Raw genomic sequence first — 18903 nt, forward strand, 5'->3', positions numbered from 1 at the left:
CTATCGGCCCATCTGTTTTCTGTGGCTTCTCTCTGGTGGCTGGTCAAGTGCTGCCGGCCTCATGCTGGCTCCTTGACCCTCCTGTCTGCCAAGGATCTCTCTCTCCCAAGGGCCTTGCGGCTTTTAGTTCACTGACCTCATTTTTCTACACTAACCCGTCCCCCATCTCCATCTGCTCTGGCAGCCGAGTAGCTTTTGCGGTTACCCCTGCGCTGCCCGATTGCTTCTTGCCCAAGGGGCTCTGATCTCCTTCCTGGCCTATCCCAGCCACATGGGGAGACTCCCCCTTGTCCCTGAAGTTGCCCCAATTGGGGAGCTCTCCCCCCACAAAATTTGGCCAGGCCAAGGACAGATTTATCTCGCTTTCCCATTGTATGCTAATTAATTTTGCAGCAAAGTCATTTCCTTTGGAGGGTATGTGGACGTCTGCTGTATAAACATCAGGACCTGGGAGGGTTTGGGCAATGAGAGAACTTTAGGGTTAAAAAAAAAAAATCCATTGCATCATTCTCCTGCTACCCCAACCCCCACCCCCCACCACTGCAGGAGGAACCATTCCAAGTGCCTGGTCCATTGCAAAATGGGTGTCAGTCGCTCGGCATCCACGGTCATAGCGTATGCCATGAAGGAATTTGGCTGGCCCCTGGAGAAAGCATACAACTATGTGAAGCAGAAACGCAGCATCACGCGTCCCAATGCGGGCTTTATGAAGCAGCTGTCTGAGTATGAAGGCATCTTGGACGCCAGGTGGGTGCCCATCTGCAGAGAAGATCTGGCAGAACCGAGCTCCAGAAGGCCTGCCGGCAAGCCAGCCAAGGCCGCCCGCCGTCCATACACCCAGGTGCTCCCGCTCGGCCTGGTGGTGGCACAGCCAAAATTCTGCCTCTCTCAGGGGCAGCCAGTTTGAGAAAAACAGCCATTGTTTGGGGTCTGATTAGTGGTTTCCAGGAGGGATTGTTTTGACTGTGTCGTCACACACTCAAAGCTGTTTCTCGGCTGGAGGGACTGGTGCGCAGCTTCTGATCCACAGCATGACTGTGTGAGGCTTGGGTGCGAGGCTGCCCAGTTTCCTGAGCATCCACTCTGTGCCAAGCTCTGAGCCAGACCTTGCTGCAGGGCAGCTCCAAGGATTGCAGGGGCAGACCTGCGCCCATGCCGTCGAGCTGTTCCAGCCTTATTCCCCATTTTTTGAGTTAGGAACCTATCCTCCCAGTAGGGCTGTTGGGAGCTTTCCATGAAGATTCTTCGCTAGACCCAGCTTGCAGTCGATGATGACACAGCTGCTTTTATTTTATTTTATTTTTAGGGCCACACCCATGGCATATGGAAGTTCGAATCGGACCTACAGCTGCCAGCCTGTACCACAGCTCACGGCAATGCTGGTTCCTTAACCCACTGAGCAGGGCCAGGGATTGAACCTGCATTCTCATGGATACTATGTCAGGTTCTTAACCTGCTGAGCCACAACAGGAACTCCTTTTAAATCTGCTTTTAAATCTCTAACCACCGCCCCTGCCCCCCCCACACACCACAAAAAAGGTCTACAAAGGACAGATGATCCTCCCTTTTATGGCGGAAGGTATAAAGAACTGACCCTAGAAGTTAACATATCCCATATCATATATATACCTGGCAGTGGGGCCAGGTCTTGTTGGCCTTCAGGGCTCTGGTGCAGAGAGCCCCCCAGTGATCCTGCGCCACAGAGGGGGCCCCATTGACCCCAGGCAGATCCCTGCTGGATTCCAGGACTCACTGTCTCCCTGTTCTTTTTCTCTTCAGTCTGTTTGAGACCTCCCTGGCTATTTCAGCCCAGTATTGTGAGGAAGCCACAGGCTGAGTCCACTGGCTTTGTGGCCACATGTGGGGAAGCAGGAGTGTCCTGTTGGGTCTGGAGGACAGCCCTGGACTCCTTACTGTCAGCCACAGAGCAGCTGGACAGATGGGCGGAGGGCACATCCTGCTCTTACCTCCTTGAGCCCTTTAGGGATTTGTAGCCTAACCAAGCCTTTCAAGGCCAGGTTCACAGCTGCACAGCGTTGACCTTAAATTATAGCCCATCATCCAAGGGCCCTCTTGGCCTTGCCTGGAACATGCACACAAAGCAGGCAGCCATGAATGACTGTGATACTCCCTCTCGTACAACGAGAGCGCATCCTTAGTTGACGGGTCTGTTTATGTTTCTTCTTCTCTCCTCTTAACTCCCCAGCCCTAAGATGCTGGTGATCCTCCAAGGTTCATAAGGCGACTCATTGACCTTATTTTATTATAAGCCTTTTGTCTTTGTTCTTTAACCCTTACATTGAAAAAATATGTTGTAGAGTTCCTGCTGTGGTGCAGTAGGATCGTCGGTGTCTCTGCAGCACTGGGTCATAGATTTGATCCCCAGCCCATCACAGTGGCATTGTTACAGCTGTGGCTCCAATCTGATCCCTGGCCTGGGAACTCCATATGCTGCAGAGTGGCCAAAAAAGAAAAAAAATAGCAATTTAAAAATTAAAAAAAATATTATAAAAATAATACCACAGTATTAGCAGACACATTTTAAAAACTGACCTATAGGAGTCCCCTGGTGGCCTAGCAGTTAAGAATCTGGCATTGTCTCTGCTATGACTCCCTGGCACAGCCAAACAAAACAACAGCAACAAACTGATCTGTAATCTCTGACCCACACAAATATTTCCAATTTTCTGACATCTTCCCAGCTTTATTCAGGTGCATTACATGTTTCCATTGTCACGTTAATGTGCATAAATCTTCACCGACTCTCTGCTTTGATCCACCTAACCTTCCCATGAGAGGATGCACATTCTTATTTAACAAATGGGGAAACGGGGGAAGAGAGGTGGAACCTAAGTGGCGTGACCAGGTTCACCAGATGAGCTGGGACACTAGGACCGGATTAGGATCTCAGGTCCAGTCCCTTAGTGTGTCTACAAGTTACCATCACACAACCAAATCATTTACAGTTTCTCCTGCGAGCCACTACAGTTTAGGGCCCTGGGGCTATTCCCATCATCCTCGAATCCCTGAGAGACAGACGAACAGAGGCTCTACCCATGTGGGCCCTGGGCTGCCCCTCGCTGGCTCCCCCACCCCTCTTCCCAGGACCCTCTGGGCACTGACCTCTGCTGACCTTCCTCTGCCCTTCCTCACCCCCAGCAAACAACGGCACAACAAGCTGTGGCGGCAGCAGACGGACAGCTGCCTCCAGCAGCCTGTGGATGACCCTGCGGCGCCTGAGGACTTCCTGCCAGAGACCCTTGACAGCACCCCGGAAGCCCAGCCACCCTGTTTGGATGATGCCGCCCAGCCTGGGTTCCCAGGCAGCAGGGCCCCAGGGGACCCTGCTCTCCCCTGCTGTTTCCGGCGACTCTCAGACCCCCTCCTGTCCTCCCCCAGTGATGAGAGCGGTGGCTTGGTCCAACTGGAGGACCTGGAGAGGGAGGCTCTGCTGGAGGAAGCCACTCAGCCTGCGGAGGCGTACAAGCCAGCCCGACATCCCCAGGAAGGCCCTGGACTCTGTGAGAAGGACGGAAAGAAGAAGCTAGAGTTCGGGAGTCCCAGAGCATGGGGCAGCTCATCGTCACCACAGGTGGAGGACATGGAAAGGGAGGAGGCGCCGCTGCCGCTGCCGGGAGCAGGGAGGTGGGGGCGGCCCACAACCCAGCTCGATAACCTGCTCGACCGGGAAAACCTCAATAACAACAACAGCAAGAGGAGTTGTCCTGACGACTTCGAGGTAGGCATGGCGCCCCTTGCCCTGTGGGGCAGTGTGCCTGCCACGTCCATCCTGCCCCGGGGCAGCCCCCTCTGCCAGCTTGGCGGGAGTACATCCGAGAGCCGTTCTGCAGGCCTATGGGAGGTAGACGTGGGAGGACCAGGGATCCCCAGGGAGTGGCAGTCATTCCCCCAGCCTCTCCACCCCAGCACCTCTCCTTCGTGTCTTAGCCAGGGCTTCAAAGTCTTTGGGTTTTTTTGTTTTTGTTTGTTTGTTTTGGGTTTTTTTTTTTTCCTATTTTTAGTACCACACCTGAGGCATGTGGAGGTTTCTAGGCTAGGGGTCTAATTGGAGCTGTAGCTGCTGGCCTATGCCACAGCCACAGCAACACCAGATCTGAGCCACGTCTGTGACCTACACCACAGCTCACGGCCACACCGGATCCTTAACCCACTGCGTGAGGCCAGGGATCAAACCCGCAACCTCATGGCTCCTAGTCGGATTCGTTTCCTCTATGCCACAACGGGAACTCCATAGTCTTTGTTTCTTATGTAAGATGTATAACTTATCACCCAGCTTCAACCTTTCCCAGTATATGGCTGTTCTTTACTTCCTCTCACCCCCAACCACTTTCCCACACCCTGGAATAGCCTGAAGCAAATCAAATCCCAGGTCTGTTGTCTCCATCACAAATTCTTCCATATATAACATAACCCAACAATACCATTGCCACCTTGGAAAAAACTGATAGTAATTCCCCAACATCATCGAATACCTAGTCTTGCAAATCAGATTCTGGTGTTTAACTAACTCCCTCAGTCTGTCCCTCATTGCCATCATAGTTGGTAGGTTATCTGCAACAGGGCTTTAGACTCAACCTGGCACTTGCTCAGAAAATCAGGAATTTCTCCAGCCTTTTTCCTTCCCCAAGCGGCCCAGGTGTGGAGACCGGTTTCATGGAGGGGCGTTTGTGTCTCCTGGTCGCAGGTTCTGCCCTTGTTCTGCTGCTAGTCCACCCTGGCCAGGGCCAGGCAGCTTCATTTCCCCAGCCTCACCGCCTGCCTCCTGGGACATCTGTGATTCTCCAGCGAGAGCACTGGGGAGGTGACAGGCATTCCCTTATACAAAGAGTGTGCCACTGCCGTGTTATAATGCAAACAAAACTGGGAGGTTAGATCTCCCGCACCCCAGACCATTCCAAACTGAATTTCCCTTACCACTCACTCTCCTTTTAAAGACAAATACCCAACTAGTATCCATAAGGATGTGAGCTTGATCCCTGGCCTCACTTAGTGGGTTAAGGATCCCGCGTTGCCATGAGCTGCCGTGTAGGTCGCAGACGCAGCTTGGATCCCACGTTGCTGTGGTTGTGGCGCAGGCTGGCAGCTACAGCTCCAGTTTGACCCCTAGCCTAGGAACCTCCATATGCCACAGGTACAGCCCTAAAAAGACAAAGAATAAAATAAAGAGCAAATACCCGTAAAGACAGATGATATAAAACCCCTTTGTCCAGGACAGTGGTGCTTCAGTTAGTCCAAAATGATATAACCTTGTAGAAATACAAGAGATGCTTGGATAAGAAGGTAAACGGAGAGTTCCTGCTGTGGTGCAATGGATTGGCAGCGCCAGGACATAGGTTCTATCCCGGCCTGGCACAGTGGGCTAAAGGGTCTGGTGTTGCCGCAGTTGTGGCATAGGTCACAACTGCAGCCCAGGAAGTCCATCTGCCATGGGGCGGCCAAAACAGAAGAAAAGAAAAAAAAGGTAAAGGGAAGACACAGCCTTCCTTTCCTTTCCTGGCCAGAGTTTGGATGAGTGCTATTATCTAGAGAGCAGAATCTAAACACAAGCATTTGTTTCTTAGTTTGAGTTACAATTATTAGCTCTGGGGCCAGGTTGGTGAGGGAGTACAGCTGTAAGGTAGCTCAGTGCACATGGTCTTAGGGGCAGAAGGATGATAAACACATAAGACTGTAACAAAGATGGGAGTTCCCGTCGTGGCGCAGTGGTTAACGAATCCAACTAGGAACCATGAGGTTGCGGGCCTTGCTCAGTGGGTTAAGGATCCGGCATTGCTGTGAGCTGTGGTGTAGGTTGCAGATGTGGCTCAGATCCCGCATTGCTGTGGTTCTGGTGAAGGCCAGCGGCTACAGCTCTGATTTAACCCCTAGCCTGGGAACCTCCATATGCCACAGGAGTAGCCCTAGAAAAGGCAAAAAGACAAAAAAAAAAAAAAAAGGCTGTAACAGAGAAAACATACAGGTGAGCTGGGTGTGGTGACACAGGTAAACTGTGCCCTGGTGGAGAGTAAGTGGGGAGGGGAGGGGATGAGAGGAGCCTGCCATTCAGAGAGCCAGGAGAGTCTCCTGAGCCCCTGAGGGCAGAGAGCTTGGCATGGTTGAAAGGCAATGGCAAGGATGTGGTTGGTCTGGGGGTCAGGCTGCTGGGGCACTAGGCAGCAGGTGACAGGGCCCCTCTGGCTGTGGTCTGCAGGCAGACTGAGAGTGAGATGGCAGCCAGGAACCTAAGATGAGGGTGGCTCAGAGGATGGAGTGAGGATGGGGATGCACAGCTCAGGAGGCCTGCAGGGGCAGAGCCCTGCTGTTGAGCCACCCATATCCCTGGGGAGCCTTGCATTCGGGAGGGACTTGGAGCTCAGCCCTCCCACATCTGGTCTCTTCCCACCAGTGGACAGCAGGCCCTTGGAGGGCAGCCCCTGAGCCCGATGCAAGGCCTGGCCCAGGACCAGCGCTCCCTGGAGGAGCTAGACGAATGAATTCCCTCCTTCCCTTGTTGCTCCATGAGCTCTGAAAGGTGCTCTCAAACCTCCCACGGTGGTAGGTTTCCCTCTGTTTTAGAACTTCAGATTCTAAAGGTTTTAAAAGTAACAAACATATAGACCCTTTGGTCAGAGCTTCAGGAAAATGTCCGTTCAGGCCAGACCATGAGGGTGGCCCGGTCTCACTGGTTGACCCAGAAGCCAGCCCCAGGAATCCTGACCAGGCTGGGATCCCACTGGAGACCAGGCTTCCCTCCTGTCCCTATCCCCCAGCAGCCTCCAGGATTGGGGCTGAGTCCCCCTTGACTCCTCCAGCACTGCCCCGCCCCTGACTTCTTAGTGTCAGGGGACCTCAGGCTGCCACACAGGATGGTATGAGTCCCTGAGGTGGCAGAGGGGCCGGGAGAAAACTTTGGCCGGGAAGGCTTTGCTTTCAGCCAGCATAGGAATCTCACAGCTAAACTTTAGCCCTTGAGGGGAGAGAGGCGATCCCTTGCCTCCATTCGTGTGGTTCCCAGCTGAGTCTCAGCCCAGAAGAGCAGTCCGGGTGCCTGTCGAGGGGCATGAGAGGCAGAGAGGGGTTGCTGCCATCAGGAGGGCAGGCTGGAGAGGCGCACACTGCGTTCTCATAGACCCCCCGTGACCAGAGACAGGAGTTTTCTGAGGAAGTGATACAAACGTGCTTTCCATTGGTGTATGAAATGCACCTCTGCCTGGCTCCCTCATCTGGGCTATGGGCACCATGTGTGGGTCTGTATTCAAGTCTCTCCCAGACCGTTTTTGCCCTTTGCTACCTCTCTGTGAAGAGCGCAGCTGGACAGGGGTTCCTTGGAGCCAGGCTCTGCTGTGCCAAACAGGAAGGGTTCCATTTTCAGGCTGCAGACCCCAGGCCCTTTCTGAAAGGGAGAAGCAGTTACTATGCCAGAAATTATTTCACTTAATTCTCACGATGCCATGAAGGCAGAGTTAACCCTGGTTTCCAGATGAGACCGAGACATTGGCAAGGGTCATAGGCTGCAGGTGGCAGAAGTGGGGTTGCTCCTGGCTGTGTAGCCGAAGGTTTGCCCAGCATCATGAGCTTGTAGCTTCCAGGGAGTTCAGTTCAGCATCTCTAACCCATCCCTAACCTGTGTTAGTCACAGTCAGCTGGGTTCCGGGAGGCCTCTGTCCCAACACCTCCTGAAGGGAGAGCACTGCTGGCCAGCCCCCCTGCCCTCTCTCCTTGCCTTTCTCGGTCTTTGGCTTGTTTTGCACCCTCACAGTGTCCTTGTCCCTTTCAGCATGACGCTATCTTTGGGATCCTTAACAAAGTGAAGCCTTCCTACAAGTCCTGCGCCGAATGCATGTACCCTCCAGCCAGCGGGCCTCCTGAGGCCCCCGGGGAGCGAGGCAAGAACCCCAGCACTCCTGCCATCTGCATCCAGCCCACCTTCCTGCCCCACCTCGGGTCTCCCCCCATGGCCCACTTGTCTAGCAGGTCCCGAGCTTCGGAGAAAATGGCCTCTGGCCCAACCGAAGCACCCCCATTCCCGCCACCAGGAGGCTCAAGGAGGCCAGACAGTGGGGGTTCTGGGGCAGGTGCTGCCCCAGAGCTGCCAGCCAGCCTTTTGGAACCTTCCAGAGAGACTCATAAAGTCCTACCAAAGTCCCTCCTCTTGAAGAATTCTCACTGTGATAAGAACCCTCCCACCATGGAAGTAGCAAAGGAGGAATCGCCACCCAAGAAAGATCTAAAGCCAGCCAAGGACCTGCGGCTCCTGTTCAGCAAAGAATCTGAGAAACCGACCACCAACAGCTACTTGATGCAGCACCAGGAATCCATCATCCAGCTGCAGAAGGCGGGCTTGGTCCGCAAGCACACCAAAGAACTGGAAAGGCTGAAGGGCACGCCCACCGACCCTGGGTCCCCCTGCAGGGACGGTCCCGCCGGCAGGCTGGAGGCCAGCATTCCCGAGGAGAACCAGGACCTGGCTCCTGGGGACGACGACGAGAGGCCCGAGGCCAGCCCCCCTCCGTCGGAGGGAGCTCTGCTAAAGAGCCCCCCGCCTTTCCTCGGCCGCCCGGACCACACCAGTCACTTCTCAAAAGACTTTCTGAAGACCATCTGCTACACCCCCACCTCATCCTCCATGAGCTCTAACCTGACCCGGAGCTCCAGCAGCGACAGCATCCACAGCGTCCGAGGAAAGCCTGGGCTGGTGAAGCAGCGCACACAGGAGATCGAGACCCGGCTCCGGCTGGCGGGCCTCACCGTCTCGTCCCCGCTCAAGCGCTCACACTCCCTCGCCAAGCTCGGGAGCCTCAACCTCTCCACGGACGACCTGTCTAGTGAGGCCGACGTGTCCACCGTCGCTGACTCCCAGGATGCCAAGCTGAGCGAGTCTTCCTTCTTGCAGGAGCCCCAGGCTGCCCCCAGGGACCCTGCTGTCACCTCGAAACCATCAGGGAAATCTGTCCCGGAAAACTTGAAAAACCCTTTGTGGATGAACAGAAGCTGACCCGCCTTTTGCTGCGTTCAGACTTGTGATCCTTCCCTTAGTTTCACTGTGGATTTTGGTCCACTGTTTCCATCTTAATTTCCCTTCAACAATTGGCATGATCCTCACTTTTCCTCCCCTCTTGCTAAAAAGGGGAGAAGAAGACACAAAAATAACTTTAACACACAGCACAAGGGAGAAAAGGGAGTATCAGTCATGTGGCCTGGGAGACCCAGCAGCTGTCGGCCAGTAGACTCTGACCCTGCCCCCAAATCAGGTGTTTCCAAAAGACTCATATTTCAAGAGGTACATATACAGATATGCACACACATCAAAAACACTGTGCACAACCTGCAGAAGAATAGCTGTGGCGATGGCGTCACCACCACGGCACATGTTCTAGCTCAATCAGGCCCTTGTGGGAAAACTCATGGATGGCAGTGGAAATCCTACCTCTGTTCCTGCTGTGCTTTTTATTCTTAAAATCCAGTAATGACCAAGACTCATTCCAGGGGAAAATGCTGTGTCGGAAAAGATTTTTCCAGAGGAGAACTTGTTGGGACCCACCCCAAAAGTGGTAAGACTTTCAAGTCGACTAGACCAAGCACTGCTCATTAAAGTGACATGAAGGCGAGGCATGCTGTTATTGGACCAACTTGGGCACACAGAGGTCCTCTGTGTGGGCGAATTCCCTGTCCTGGTGTGTTTTATAGCTGAGTGTCATGTGTCTGGCCAGCCTTGGTGTGAGGTGGGGGGACACATGTGGTGTCCTCAGTCAGTTGCCCCCACCCCCAATCCGGAGAGAAAGATCCACCAGGTATCGTGGAGTCTCATCTGCTGGGAAACCCAATGTGGTTGTGCTGTGGTTTTGAGGGTACATGAGTGTCTGGCAGGGCCAGCAGTTCTGAGACATGGGTTGCCCTGCCGGGAGCCCTGGCACATAGGTTCATTAGGTCACATCTGCTCACGTTTGGGGAGGAAAAGGAGATTTCAGCATTGAGGAACCCTCTGTCCCTCTCTAGGAACTACTGAGCAGCAGCTTCTCTGAGAAGCGAGACAGGAAAGCCTCCCAAAAGTGTTTACAGATGCTGCCTCCTGTGTCTCTGAGGCTCTTCCTAGCAGGCAGGACGGCATGTGGTCCCACCTGGCTCTGGGGTGCAGCTCTGCAGGTCATGTTGCCACTGGCTCTGGGCTTGAATGGAGGGACTCCTGATTGTCAGCTGACAAGACAGGATCATGCAATATTTTGAAGAGAGAAAAGAGGCTTGGTTGGGTTTAATTCAGGGGTCAGCAAATGATGATGTACGGCCACAAGCACTAAGATTGTTTTTTTACCTTTTTAAGAAGGGTTGTCAAAAAATTAACAGGTGACAGAGACGTGTAGCCTGCAAAGCCTCAGATATTCTACAATCAGGCCCTTTATAGAAAACATTTGCGGGAATTCCCATCACAGCTCAGTGGAAACAAATCTGACCAGTATCCATAAGGCTGCAGGTTTGATCCCTGGCCTTGCTCAGTGGGTTAAGGATCTGGTGTTGCTCTGAGCTGTGGTGTAGGTTGCAGATGGGGCTCGGGTCCTGCGTTGCTGTGGCTGTGGCATAGGCCAGTGGCTACAGCTCCAATTCGACCCCTAGCCTGGAAACTTCCACATGCCGCAGATGCGGCCCTAAAAAGACCAAGAAAAAGAAAAGAAAATATTTGCTGAGCCCTGATTTTACATGACAACACAGGGCCTCCAGGAAGAAACTGGGCAAGTTGGAAGCCTCCTTGCCTCTTTGACACCTCAGGCCAAACCCTTCCTTCCTCCCCACCTGGTCTTGCCCACTGACCCCTCGCATGTCTCTGGCAGCCAAGGGTGTACATCAGGGGCCCCTGCTAGCTGAAGCTGGATTAATTCAGTGAAACTAGAAAGGCTTCAAGGGCCAGCCAGTTTCCAAAAGTGGATAAATGAGTTTCTGTCTTACATTGGTCAGAACTGGGCCCCCACGAGCAGCTCAGGAAGGATCCCCAGAAACACGGCTCGTACCTTTTCCACCTAGAGGGGAGAGTTTTTGCAAACACCCTCTCTCCGGAAACTTTCCCTGACCTTTTTTTTTTTTTAAAGTATGTGTTATTTTACTTTATAGGAATTTGTTTTCCCACCACCGTCAATTGAAATCACCTTGAAAGGTGATTATCCACTTATTCCTGAAAACCCATTTGGGTTTCCTCTCTCTCTCAGCCAACAAGAGCATCGTCTCAAAAAAGTATATCAGGTTCAGTGTTTTGCCAAATTAAGTTTCATGTGGTAGATCAGTTTAGGTGTCAAAATAATCCTTTAGATGATGACAGGCTTACAAAATTGGGTTTTTTTTTAACCATGCCTGTGTGGGATACATTTTTGAAAACCATAATTTCTCTTATCCAGTTAAAGGGTGGGAGGAGGATTATGAATATGAGTGGGTCTTGGGCTTTTGGCACACTTAGCCATTCGTTTTTCAGAAGATAGTATATCAACATCTAAACAGCCCAGGGCCCAAGGCCCCATCATCGGAGCAAAATGCAGCATTCTTGATGGATAATACTCTCTAGCCTGGAGAAAAGGATGAAGGTTTTTCTCCAAGACCCAGATCAGCCGCGTATAAACACGCAGCAGATGGCTATTTTAAATGTTAAACCAGCAAGACAAGAGCATTCTGCCAGGCTTGGGGGCACCTTGGCAAAGACTGATCCATACTGGTCTCTGAAAAGAGTCTGCATCATAAGCTATGCCGTATCTTGACCAGTGCTTCATCTGCAAGCTTAGCAGATGAGCCAGATTCCAAATATGCTGTGAAAGTCATGAATTTCAGTGACTGCCATCTTCATGGAATGACTTTGTTGAATTAGGCGAGAACAAAAACTTTCTACATCAGCTTGATACCCTGTGAATTCGGCTGTATTTCCTCTTCCACCTCACCTTTCCCTCCTTTTCACTCTGATTTTCACCACCTGCCAAAATTAGACCCAACTTGTCTACGCCTTCCTCTTGCACTAATACAGAGAGGTCTTCTAGTCATGTTTCAATCTCAGAGAGAGGAGAAACCGTGCTGCCCTCTCATCATGACTTGACCATGCCAGTTTCCATTTCTTTGCTACTTCAGGGCCTTGGAGCAATGTATGTCATTGCACGAACTTCTTAAGAACAAGGCTATTGGAGTTCACATTGTGGTTCAGCAGTAATGAACCTGACCAGTATCCATGAGGATGCGGGTTCGATCCCTCGATCAGTGGGTTAAGAATCCAGCCTTGCTATGAGCTGTGGTATAGGTTGCAGACGAGGCTCAGATCCTGCATTGCTGTGGCTGTGGCATAGGCCAGCAGCTGAAGCTCTGGTTCAGTCCTAGCCTGGGAACTTCCATATGCCACATGTATGGCCCTAAAATGCAAAAAAAAAAAAAAAAAAAAAAGAAAGAAAGAACAAGGCTCTTGTTCTCGGCCCTCCCTGCCCCCTTGGTCCCAGTGCAAGCACTTCTGCTGACCTCTGGGCTGCCAAACAGCTCTCTGCTGGGTAGGGGCAGACAACCAGTTGCTTGTGCCCAGTGCTCACAGGTAGCTACACTGGCCAATTCCCTTCGGCCCCATCTCTCCAGCCAAAAAGCATCCCAGCCCTTTCTAAAACCTTTTCCCTCCTGGATAAGCCCAGAGGATGCCTAGGATGGAGCCGGAGCTGCCTTAGAATTGACATTGTCAGGTCAACCCTATACATCAGCACTCTACTCAGGCCCCATACCAGAAGGTTGAGGGATCCCCTGTTTCTGGGTCCACTGCTCCTTAGTGAGAGTAAATGCTGTCCTTTAGTCGAGATCATGTAAGTAGTCAGGGTGCCGGAAGAGCAACCTGGTATGTGTTGGCCAGAAATGTTTGGCCCCAGACCCACACAACGCAGTGAGGGCAACCCTTTCTCCTCTGGCAGGGGAGCTAGGTCTGTGACATCTGGACAGCACCGTGCAGTGTTACCTCCTGTCCCGCCTTGGGTCTTGCTGCCACGGCATGCCACACTGAAGTAGTTATGGACTTCTGCGCCCAGCTACTTGGTTTCTTCATTGTCTGCTCTGCAGTTGAATATATATCTATATTCCTGTCACTCAAGCATCATGTGCATTCCTGGCTCATCCACACGCATACTGTGTCACCTGAACTGTGATGCAGGTCACCTGGAACAGTCTGGAGCGATACTGTGCGGTGCTGCCCTCCGTGGATCTGGACGTGACCGCCTCATTTTTGTCTTGCAGCAGGTGTGTGGCCCTGGCTGGTCTCTTGGCAGGAGTCTTTAGAACCGGACCGCCGTGCTCTGCTGTCCGTTCTGCCGGCCGCGCTGCCTGAGAAGGTGGCTGCTTCCTCCCTCCTCCCAGACACTGTAATTATCGTTTTACAATCGAGTGCCTTAATAATAGTTTACAAATACTGTGTATTTATGGGAAACCGTTGAGCTCTCACCTTCTGAGATTGGATACTTTGCCTTGTTGGCACCAGGGCTGGAGCTTGCCCTGCCCTGCGCTTGTGCTTATCTGCTGTGAGGCCTCACACATGTGCCCACAACCAGGCCAGGAGCATCGCTAGAAACAGTGCTGGCAGTTCCTGCAGGTGAGGCAGGCACTGGCTCAGCCCATGTGTCCCGTCAGGTAGTAGTGAGGAAAGGACTGAATTGGTTGGCTGGCCAGCTGCAGGGTGGTGTAGCCCAGGCCCCCTCTGCATCGCAGCCCAGCCCCTCCCCTGTCCCTGCCCCCATCTCACAGTTGTCCTCTTGTTTTTATTACTACCTAGGCCACCCTGTTTTCCTCTCTGTTGGTGTCCTGAGCTCTTTGCAACAAAATGCAAGTTCAGACCGCACCCCTCCCCCCACCACAAATCAGGAACTCCACAAGTAGGGCTGCCCTTTGGTTTCCAGAAGCTGCCAGCGGGTTCCAGTGTGTTGCATTATGATATCCATGATTTTTTATTATATTTTTTTCTTCTTGTTTCTTTTTATATTATATATTTAAAGGCAGTATCTTTTGTACTGTGAATCTGCAGTAGATGAGGCATAATGCACTTTTTTTTTTTACTTCTGTTGGTGTGTACTGTATATAGTCTGTGTGCTTCTTGTGATGACAATAAACTCTTTCTTTATAAATGCCTGGTGATCTCTGAACTTTTGCAAAAAGGAAGTGGCCTCTTCAGCCCTTGCCAGGAGAGTCAGATGCAGCTTTGTCATTGTGATAGCCAGTCTTGACTGACCTGCCGTGTGCTGGGTTCCAGGCTAAAAACATGGACAAGTGAGACCAAAGAACAAACCGGGGGGAGAAGGTTAGCTCCTGCAGGCATTGTCTTTTCCTCCTGATCTAGCCAGTAAGGAAGAGCAGGCCCACTTGAGGGTGGCCACTTGCATGCCAAAATAACTGTCCCCCACCCCCCGCGCAGGGGGGACTCAGACTTGGGGTGGTGTCTCTTCCTGTACCAGCAGAAAACATAAAGCTAGAGGAGTGCTTGCAAGAACCAACCTAGCTGTTCCCTGAGGGAGAGGGGACGGTGGGGGATAGTCGCGGCTAATAGCCAAGGCAAGAACCCCAGGGACTCCCAGTCGCTGGACACAGCTGAGGCTCATGTCCCGCCCAGGTCACAGTCCACTGCAGGTCAGTGCTTTGGGTGGCGATGCTCCCTTGGTGACTAGCCAAGCCAGGCTGCTTCCAGCAGAAAACCCTGCCTCCTTGGACTTGTGTGCTTCAAGCCGTGCAGCAGGGCAAAGGGCATGGGACTCACATTCCCTCTTAGTCGCCTTTGTCACATCAACTTACGCCAATGGGCAAGTCACATGGGTGAGTGCTGCCTGTCCAGCACAAGTGCCTTGGCGTGGCCACAAAATTCCAGTACCTGCAGATCCAGAAAATCCTTGGTTTGGTTCACCTAGACCTGCTTTGCCCCTCACCTGGACTCGTGGGGAGACTGGTGGGTAAGCTGGAATTCTACAACCAGCATTATCGCTGTCCAGCAGACCAGATTACTCTGTTAGCACAGTGAGCCCTTCTAGGAAAATGTCCACATGAAGCCAAGTTATGGTTAGGAGTTGCTCATTCAGGAGGAAATCAAAGCAAAAGTTTTGTGGAGCGGTTCCACTGCTTTGACGCCAGCAAGCTATAATGCAGGTTTTTGGAAGCGGCCCACTGAGGGTCACAGGGCAAGACTGGAGACACCTCCTAGATTCTCTTCAGGCTCCACACGTTAATCAGAGCATGAGGAGGGGCCCAGCGCTCTGTCCGTTTCCCTTGGATTCCCTGGGAATTCTGACAGCCGTTTAGAATCCGTAGAGATGAGAAGGTGATGCAATTGAGTAGGCTTTCCCTTTGCTAATTACAGTCACATTCCACACGTGCTTTCTGGAGACAACACCCACCCCACATCGCCCTTCCAGAATGTGGGTGTTCCCAGAACTCATCTGATACTCTTTTACTGGGAGAAACTTCCTAAGATTGCCCTCACCCTGATTTCATCCTCCGAGTAACAATGCTAAGGCTGACTGTGAGCCCAGGAGCCGCATGCACAGGGAAGCCCCTCAGCCATATGCCTGCAAGAGGCTCCCGAAGGCAGAGCTTGCAGGATGACGTGGCCTTTCAGAAAGATTCGCTTCTTGGTAGGGAAGCCCAGCAACAGTGGGAAAAGCAGGCCCCGCCCGGGAAGCACCCCCTCCCCCATCCATCCCTGCTCCCTCACACAGGGAGCAGAACTATGCTGAGCCTTCCACGTACCCAGCACTTTAAGGAATCCCACTGAATCCTCCAAAGGCCCCGTTATCCTCAGTTTACTGTCAAAGTATCAGGCTGCAGAATATAAGTCACTTGCCCAAGATTACATCTAAAAAGTGCTGAAACCGGGAGATACTGCTCCTGACCCATCTGAAACCCTCTTGGCACTCCTCCCACCCCAGAAGTGGCGTCTGATCTCCCCTTAGGTCGAAGCAAGAAAACAGTCAGAAATGAACCTCCAGCCCCTGAGAAATCTGAACCCCTTCATGCTCCAAAGGCTATCTGGGCAGCACGAGATGTGTTCTCCTCCCCCCAATCCGATTCACCATATTTTGCCTTTAAAGGGAAACTGCTCGTGCTCCCTGCAGTATACGTGCAAAGGGTCCCGTTTCAGCCCCCAAATTCCTTTTTTTTTTTTTGGTGAACTGTTTCAGCCAGTAAAGTGTCAGCATTTGCATGAGCAGAATCTACAGCACAGAAAAGGATGCTCAGGAATCTGGATGCACTAAGAGAGATTCTCCCACAAGCGCTTAGTAGGTGCCAGGCTCCCTCTGGTTTTGAAATCGGATATCACAACGGGTTAAAAACAGTGCTACCTACCTGTTGGGGCCAGTAATTTGAGAATTAGCTGATAATAAGTGCAAACCTCATCTGCCTGGCACATGAACTTGCTGTTAGAGATGTTACTGGGGGAAGGGATGGAGGGAAGGAGGGAAAGGGAGGTGTAAGTAAACTACCCTGAGCATCTGCTACTCACAAGTGTTTCATGTGTATTGCCGAGTTGATCCTCACAGCAGATGTGACCCTGTTTTACAGAGAAAGACCTCAGAGAGGTTCGGTCACCTGATCAGGGCCACACAGCCAGGAAGGGACAGAAGCCCAGAGTGCCTGACTCCAAATTCATAATCTTTCCAGATTCACCACCTTCACCCCAAAGAAGACAGCCCTGAATGTACTTAGTGCATAGTGAGTGCTCGATAAATATTGGCGGAGAGTCAATGAATGAAACATGCTGTGAAAACAGGTCCCAAGTTTCAGAAAGCTCGGAAAGCTTGGGGACACCCATGACTGCCTAAACCACGCTCTTCCAGGACAGGGAAGTGAATCAGTCCTCACTGGGGCCCCAACACACCAGGTTTGGCACCCTGGACTGAGCTCCAGATCAGCACCAGGCATGTGCTATCTATGAATCAAGGAATCCTGAGTCCAGAAAAATCTGAAAGTTCATCTAGACTAGACCCCTTTATAACATCCATCCATTCCCGCATCTTCCCCATGCATGAAGCCCCTGCCCTGTGCCAGACGCTGGGGTCAAAGAAGGGCCCCATCTGTTTCATCCCCCAGGGGTCCTGATGGAAAGGCTGTCTGTAAAAGACTGGAAATACACCACTTGCCAACAGCAATGAGGTTGCAGGGGTAGGATTCGAGGTTGATGTTTTTTCTTTCTTTTATCTCTTCCAAACTCTCTGCAACAGGATTATGTTACATTCATGCTTTAAAAGGGAAATGCCAAGATTTAATAAAAGGACCCTTTGGCATTGAGCTAAAATTTGCCCTCCAAGCTCCCAGGCTCCTGGTTCTAGGGAATGCAGCACAGCATTTGCTGGGCAGCAGGGTCTTTTCTCCCCACTCATGGGGTGGCCTGGGGCCCCTGGACAGAGATCACTGTGGCTCGGGGGTACCAGGCAGGGGCTCTCTCTCCTGGCCCATGAGCTTCTCCAGGCCACCAGTGCCCACCCTCTGAGCACCTGCCCTTACAAGGGCCCTGAGATTGGTCTGCTGCTCCACTGTTACCATCTTTCATTCTTTAATGAGGGCCAGGCCTTTTCATTTCCTATGGCCCCCTGCAAATTATGTATCCAGTCTTGGCCATGTCACCATGCTGATCAAGGGCTTTGGACCAAGACTGTTAGCCACTCCGTGACCCAGAGCACTGACTTAACCTCTCTGTGGCCCCTTTGCCTCATTGGAAAAACAGGGATGACCTCGTAATGCTGTTATAAAGATTAGCACTGTGTCATCAGCACACAGTGAAGACCTCTGAATAAGATATCTGCTGCACGAAGCACTCAGCACAGGCTCTGGCACAAAGCATTCCCTTCGTGAGCAGTCCCTAGAATCGTGGGAAAGACAATGACTGGTTGCCCACAGCCCAGCCCTGTTGAGGGGCGGCTCTCTTCCCACGCTGCCTCCTTAGCATCCTCTAAAGGGCAGAGGGAAGCAGACGCCAGCTCACTGGAGGAGGGATGCAGCTGCTATGTGCCCATGTGGCCTCCTCCTCCTCCCCTGCCACTGACCCTGCAGAGGATGTCAGCACTGCCTGCCGCTCTCCTGATACAAACACCATTTGTCCCTGACCTGGACCCAAGGGGTTCTTTGCAACAGGCCTTTAGGGAGGGGGAACAGTGTGGGCGGCCTGTGAGCGTGGGCTTGTCCCTGCTGCAATCCAGAGGTACATCCTGTTCTGGTGTTGCCATGGCACAGCCAAACATCTGCCACAACAGAGGGCTGGGGCTGGCGGCTGGCAGCAGGGCTGGGGCGGGGTGAGGGCCCGGACATCCCCCACCCCCTCCCCATGCATACACATGCATGCACGAACTCACATCCACATGCAGGCACGCACACACGCACACGTGCAAGTCGGCCTTCCAGAACAGGCAGATTTCCCCTGAAGGAGAGCTCGCACTTGTTGATTTGCTTCCTGGAGGTCCTGGAGAACAGTCCTGGCGGGACGGGGCTGTCCTGAATTCTCACCCTGGCCCAGCTCACAGCCTGGCTTCTGGAGCTGCCTGAGTCCCTGGCCTGCTCTGAAATGGAATTCGCTTTCCTGGTGGTTACTGTTGTTTTTCCTGATTGGAAAGTAAAACACAGTCATTGTAACACCATCACATGATGTAGAGGAGTGACAATAGCTGACCTCGTGGTGTCAGAGCCCGCTGCTGGCCTCGACCCTCTCTTTAAAAATACATGGGCAGAAAGTGCATGGGGCAGCATCTGCCCCACGGTATGCGATGTCCACAGGTCTGTGAAATAAAACAGTTGTTAAAATGCTCAGATTCCATCTGTCTGTGCGGGTATTAGAAACACACCAGGCTGGACGTTTCCCTGTGGCACAGTGGGTTAAGGCTGCAGCGTTGTCACTGCAGCGGCCCAGGTTGCTGCTCTGGCATGGGTTCCATCCCTGGTCTG

At 52.4% G+C, this 18903-nt stretch overlaps 1 protein-coding gene across 7 annotated transcripts in view; it reads left to right on the plus strand.

Annotated features, from left to right (window-relative positions):
• The window catches only part of SSH1 (slingshot protein phosphatase 1), a 66601-nt gene extending 52493 nt beyond the window's left edge, over positions 1-14108 (plus strand). For 4 of the 7 annotated variants that reach the window (XM_084995656.1, XM_001929329.6, XM_084995658.1 and 1 more), the window contains 3 exons: positions 547-747; positions 3160-3739; positions 7778-10669. In XM_084995656.1, the coding sequence (XP_084851782.1) occupies positions 547-747; positions 3160-3739; positions 7778-8995 (1999 nt within the window). In that variant the 3' untranslated portion in view covers positions 8996-10669. Of the gene's footprint in view, positions 1-546; positions 748-3159; positions 3740-7777; positions 10670-13227 lie in introns of those variants that run through there. The other 3 variants (XR_014826991.1, XR_014826992.1, XM_084995655.1) reach the window with 3 other exon arrangements.
• Positions 14109-18903: the final 4795 nt, after the last annotated feature.

Source organism: Sus scrofa, chromosome 14 (genome assembly GCF_054392235.1).
Source record: "Sus scrofa isolate SSC_HxYL_T2T_F1_AM1 chromosome 14, Sscrofa_HxYL_maternal_Yorkshire_Landrace_v2.0, whole genome shotgun sequence".
NCBI lineage: Eukaryota > Metazoa > Chordata > Mammalia > Artiodactyla > Suidae > Sus > Sus scrofa.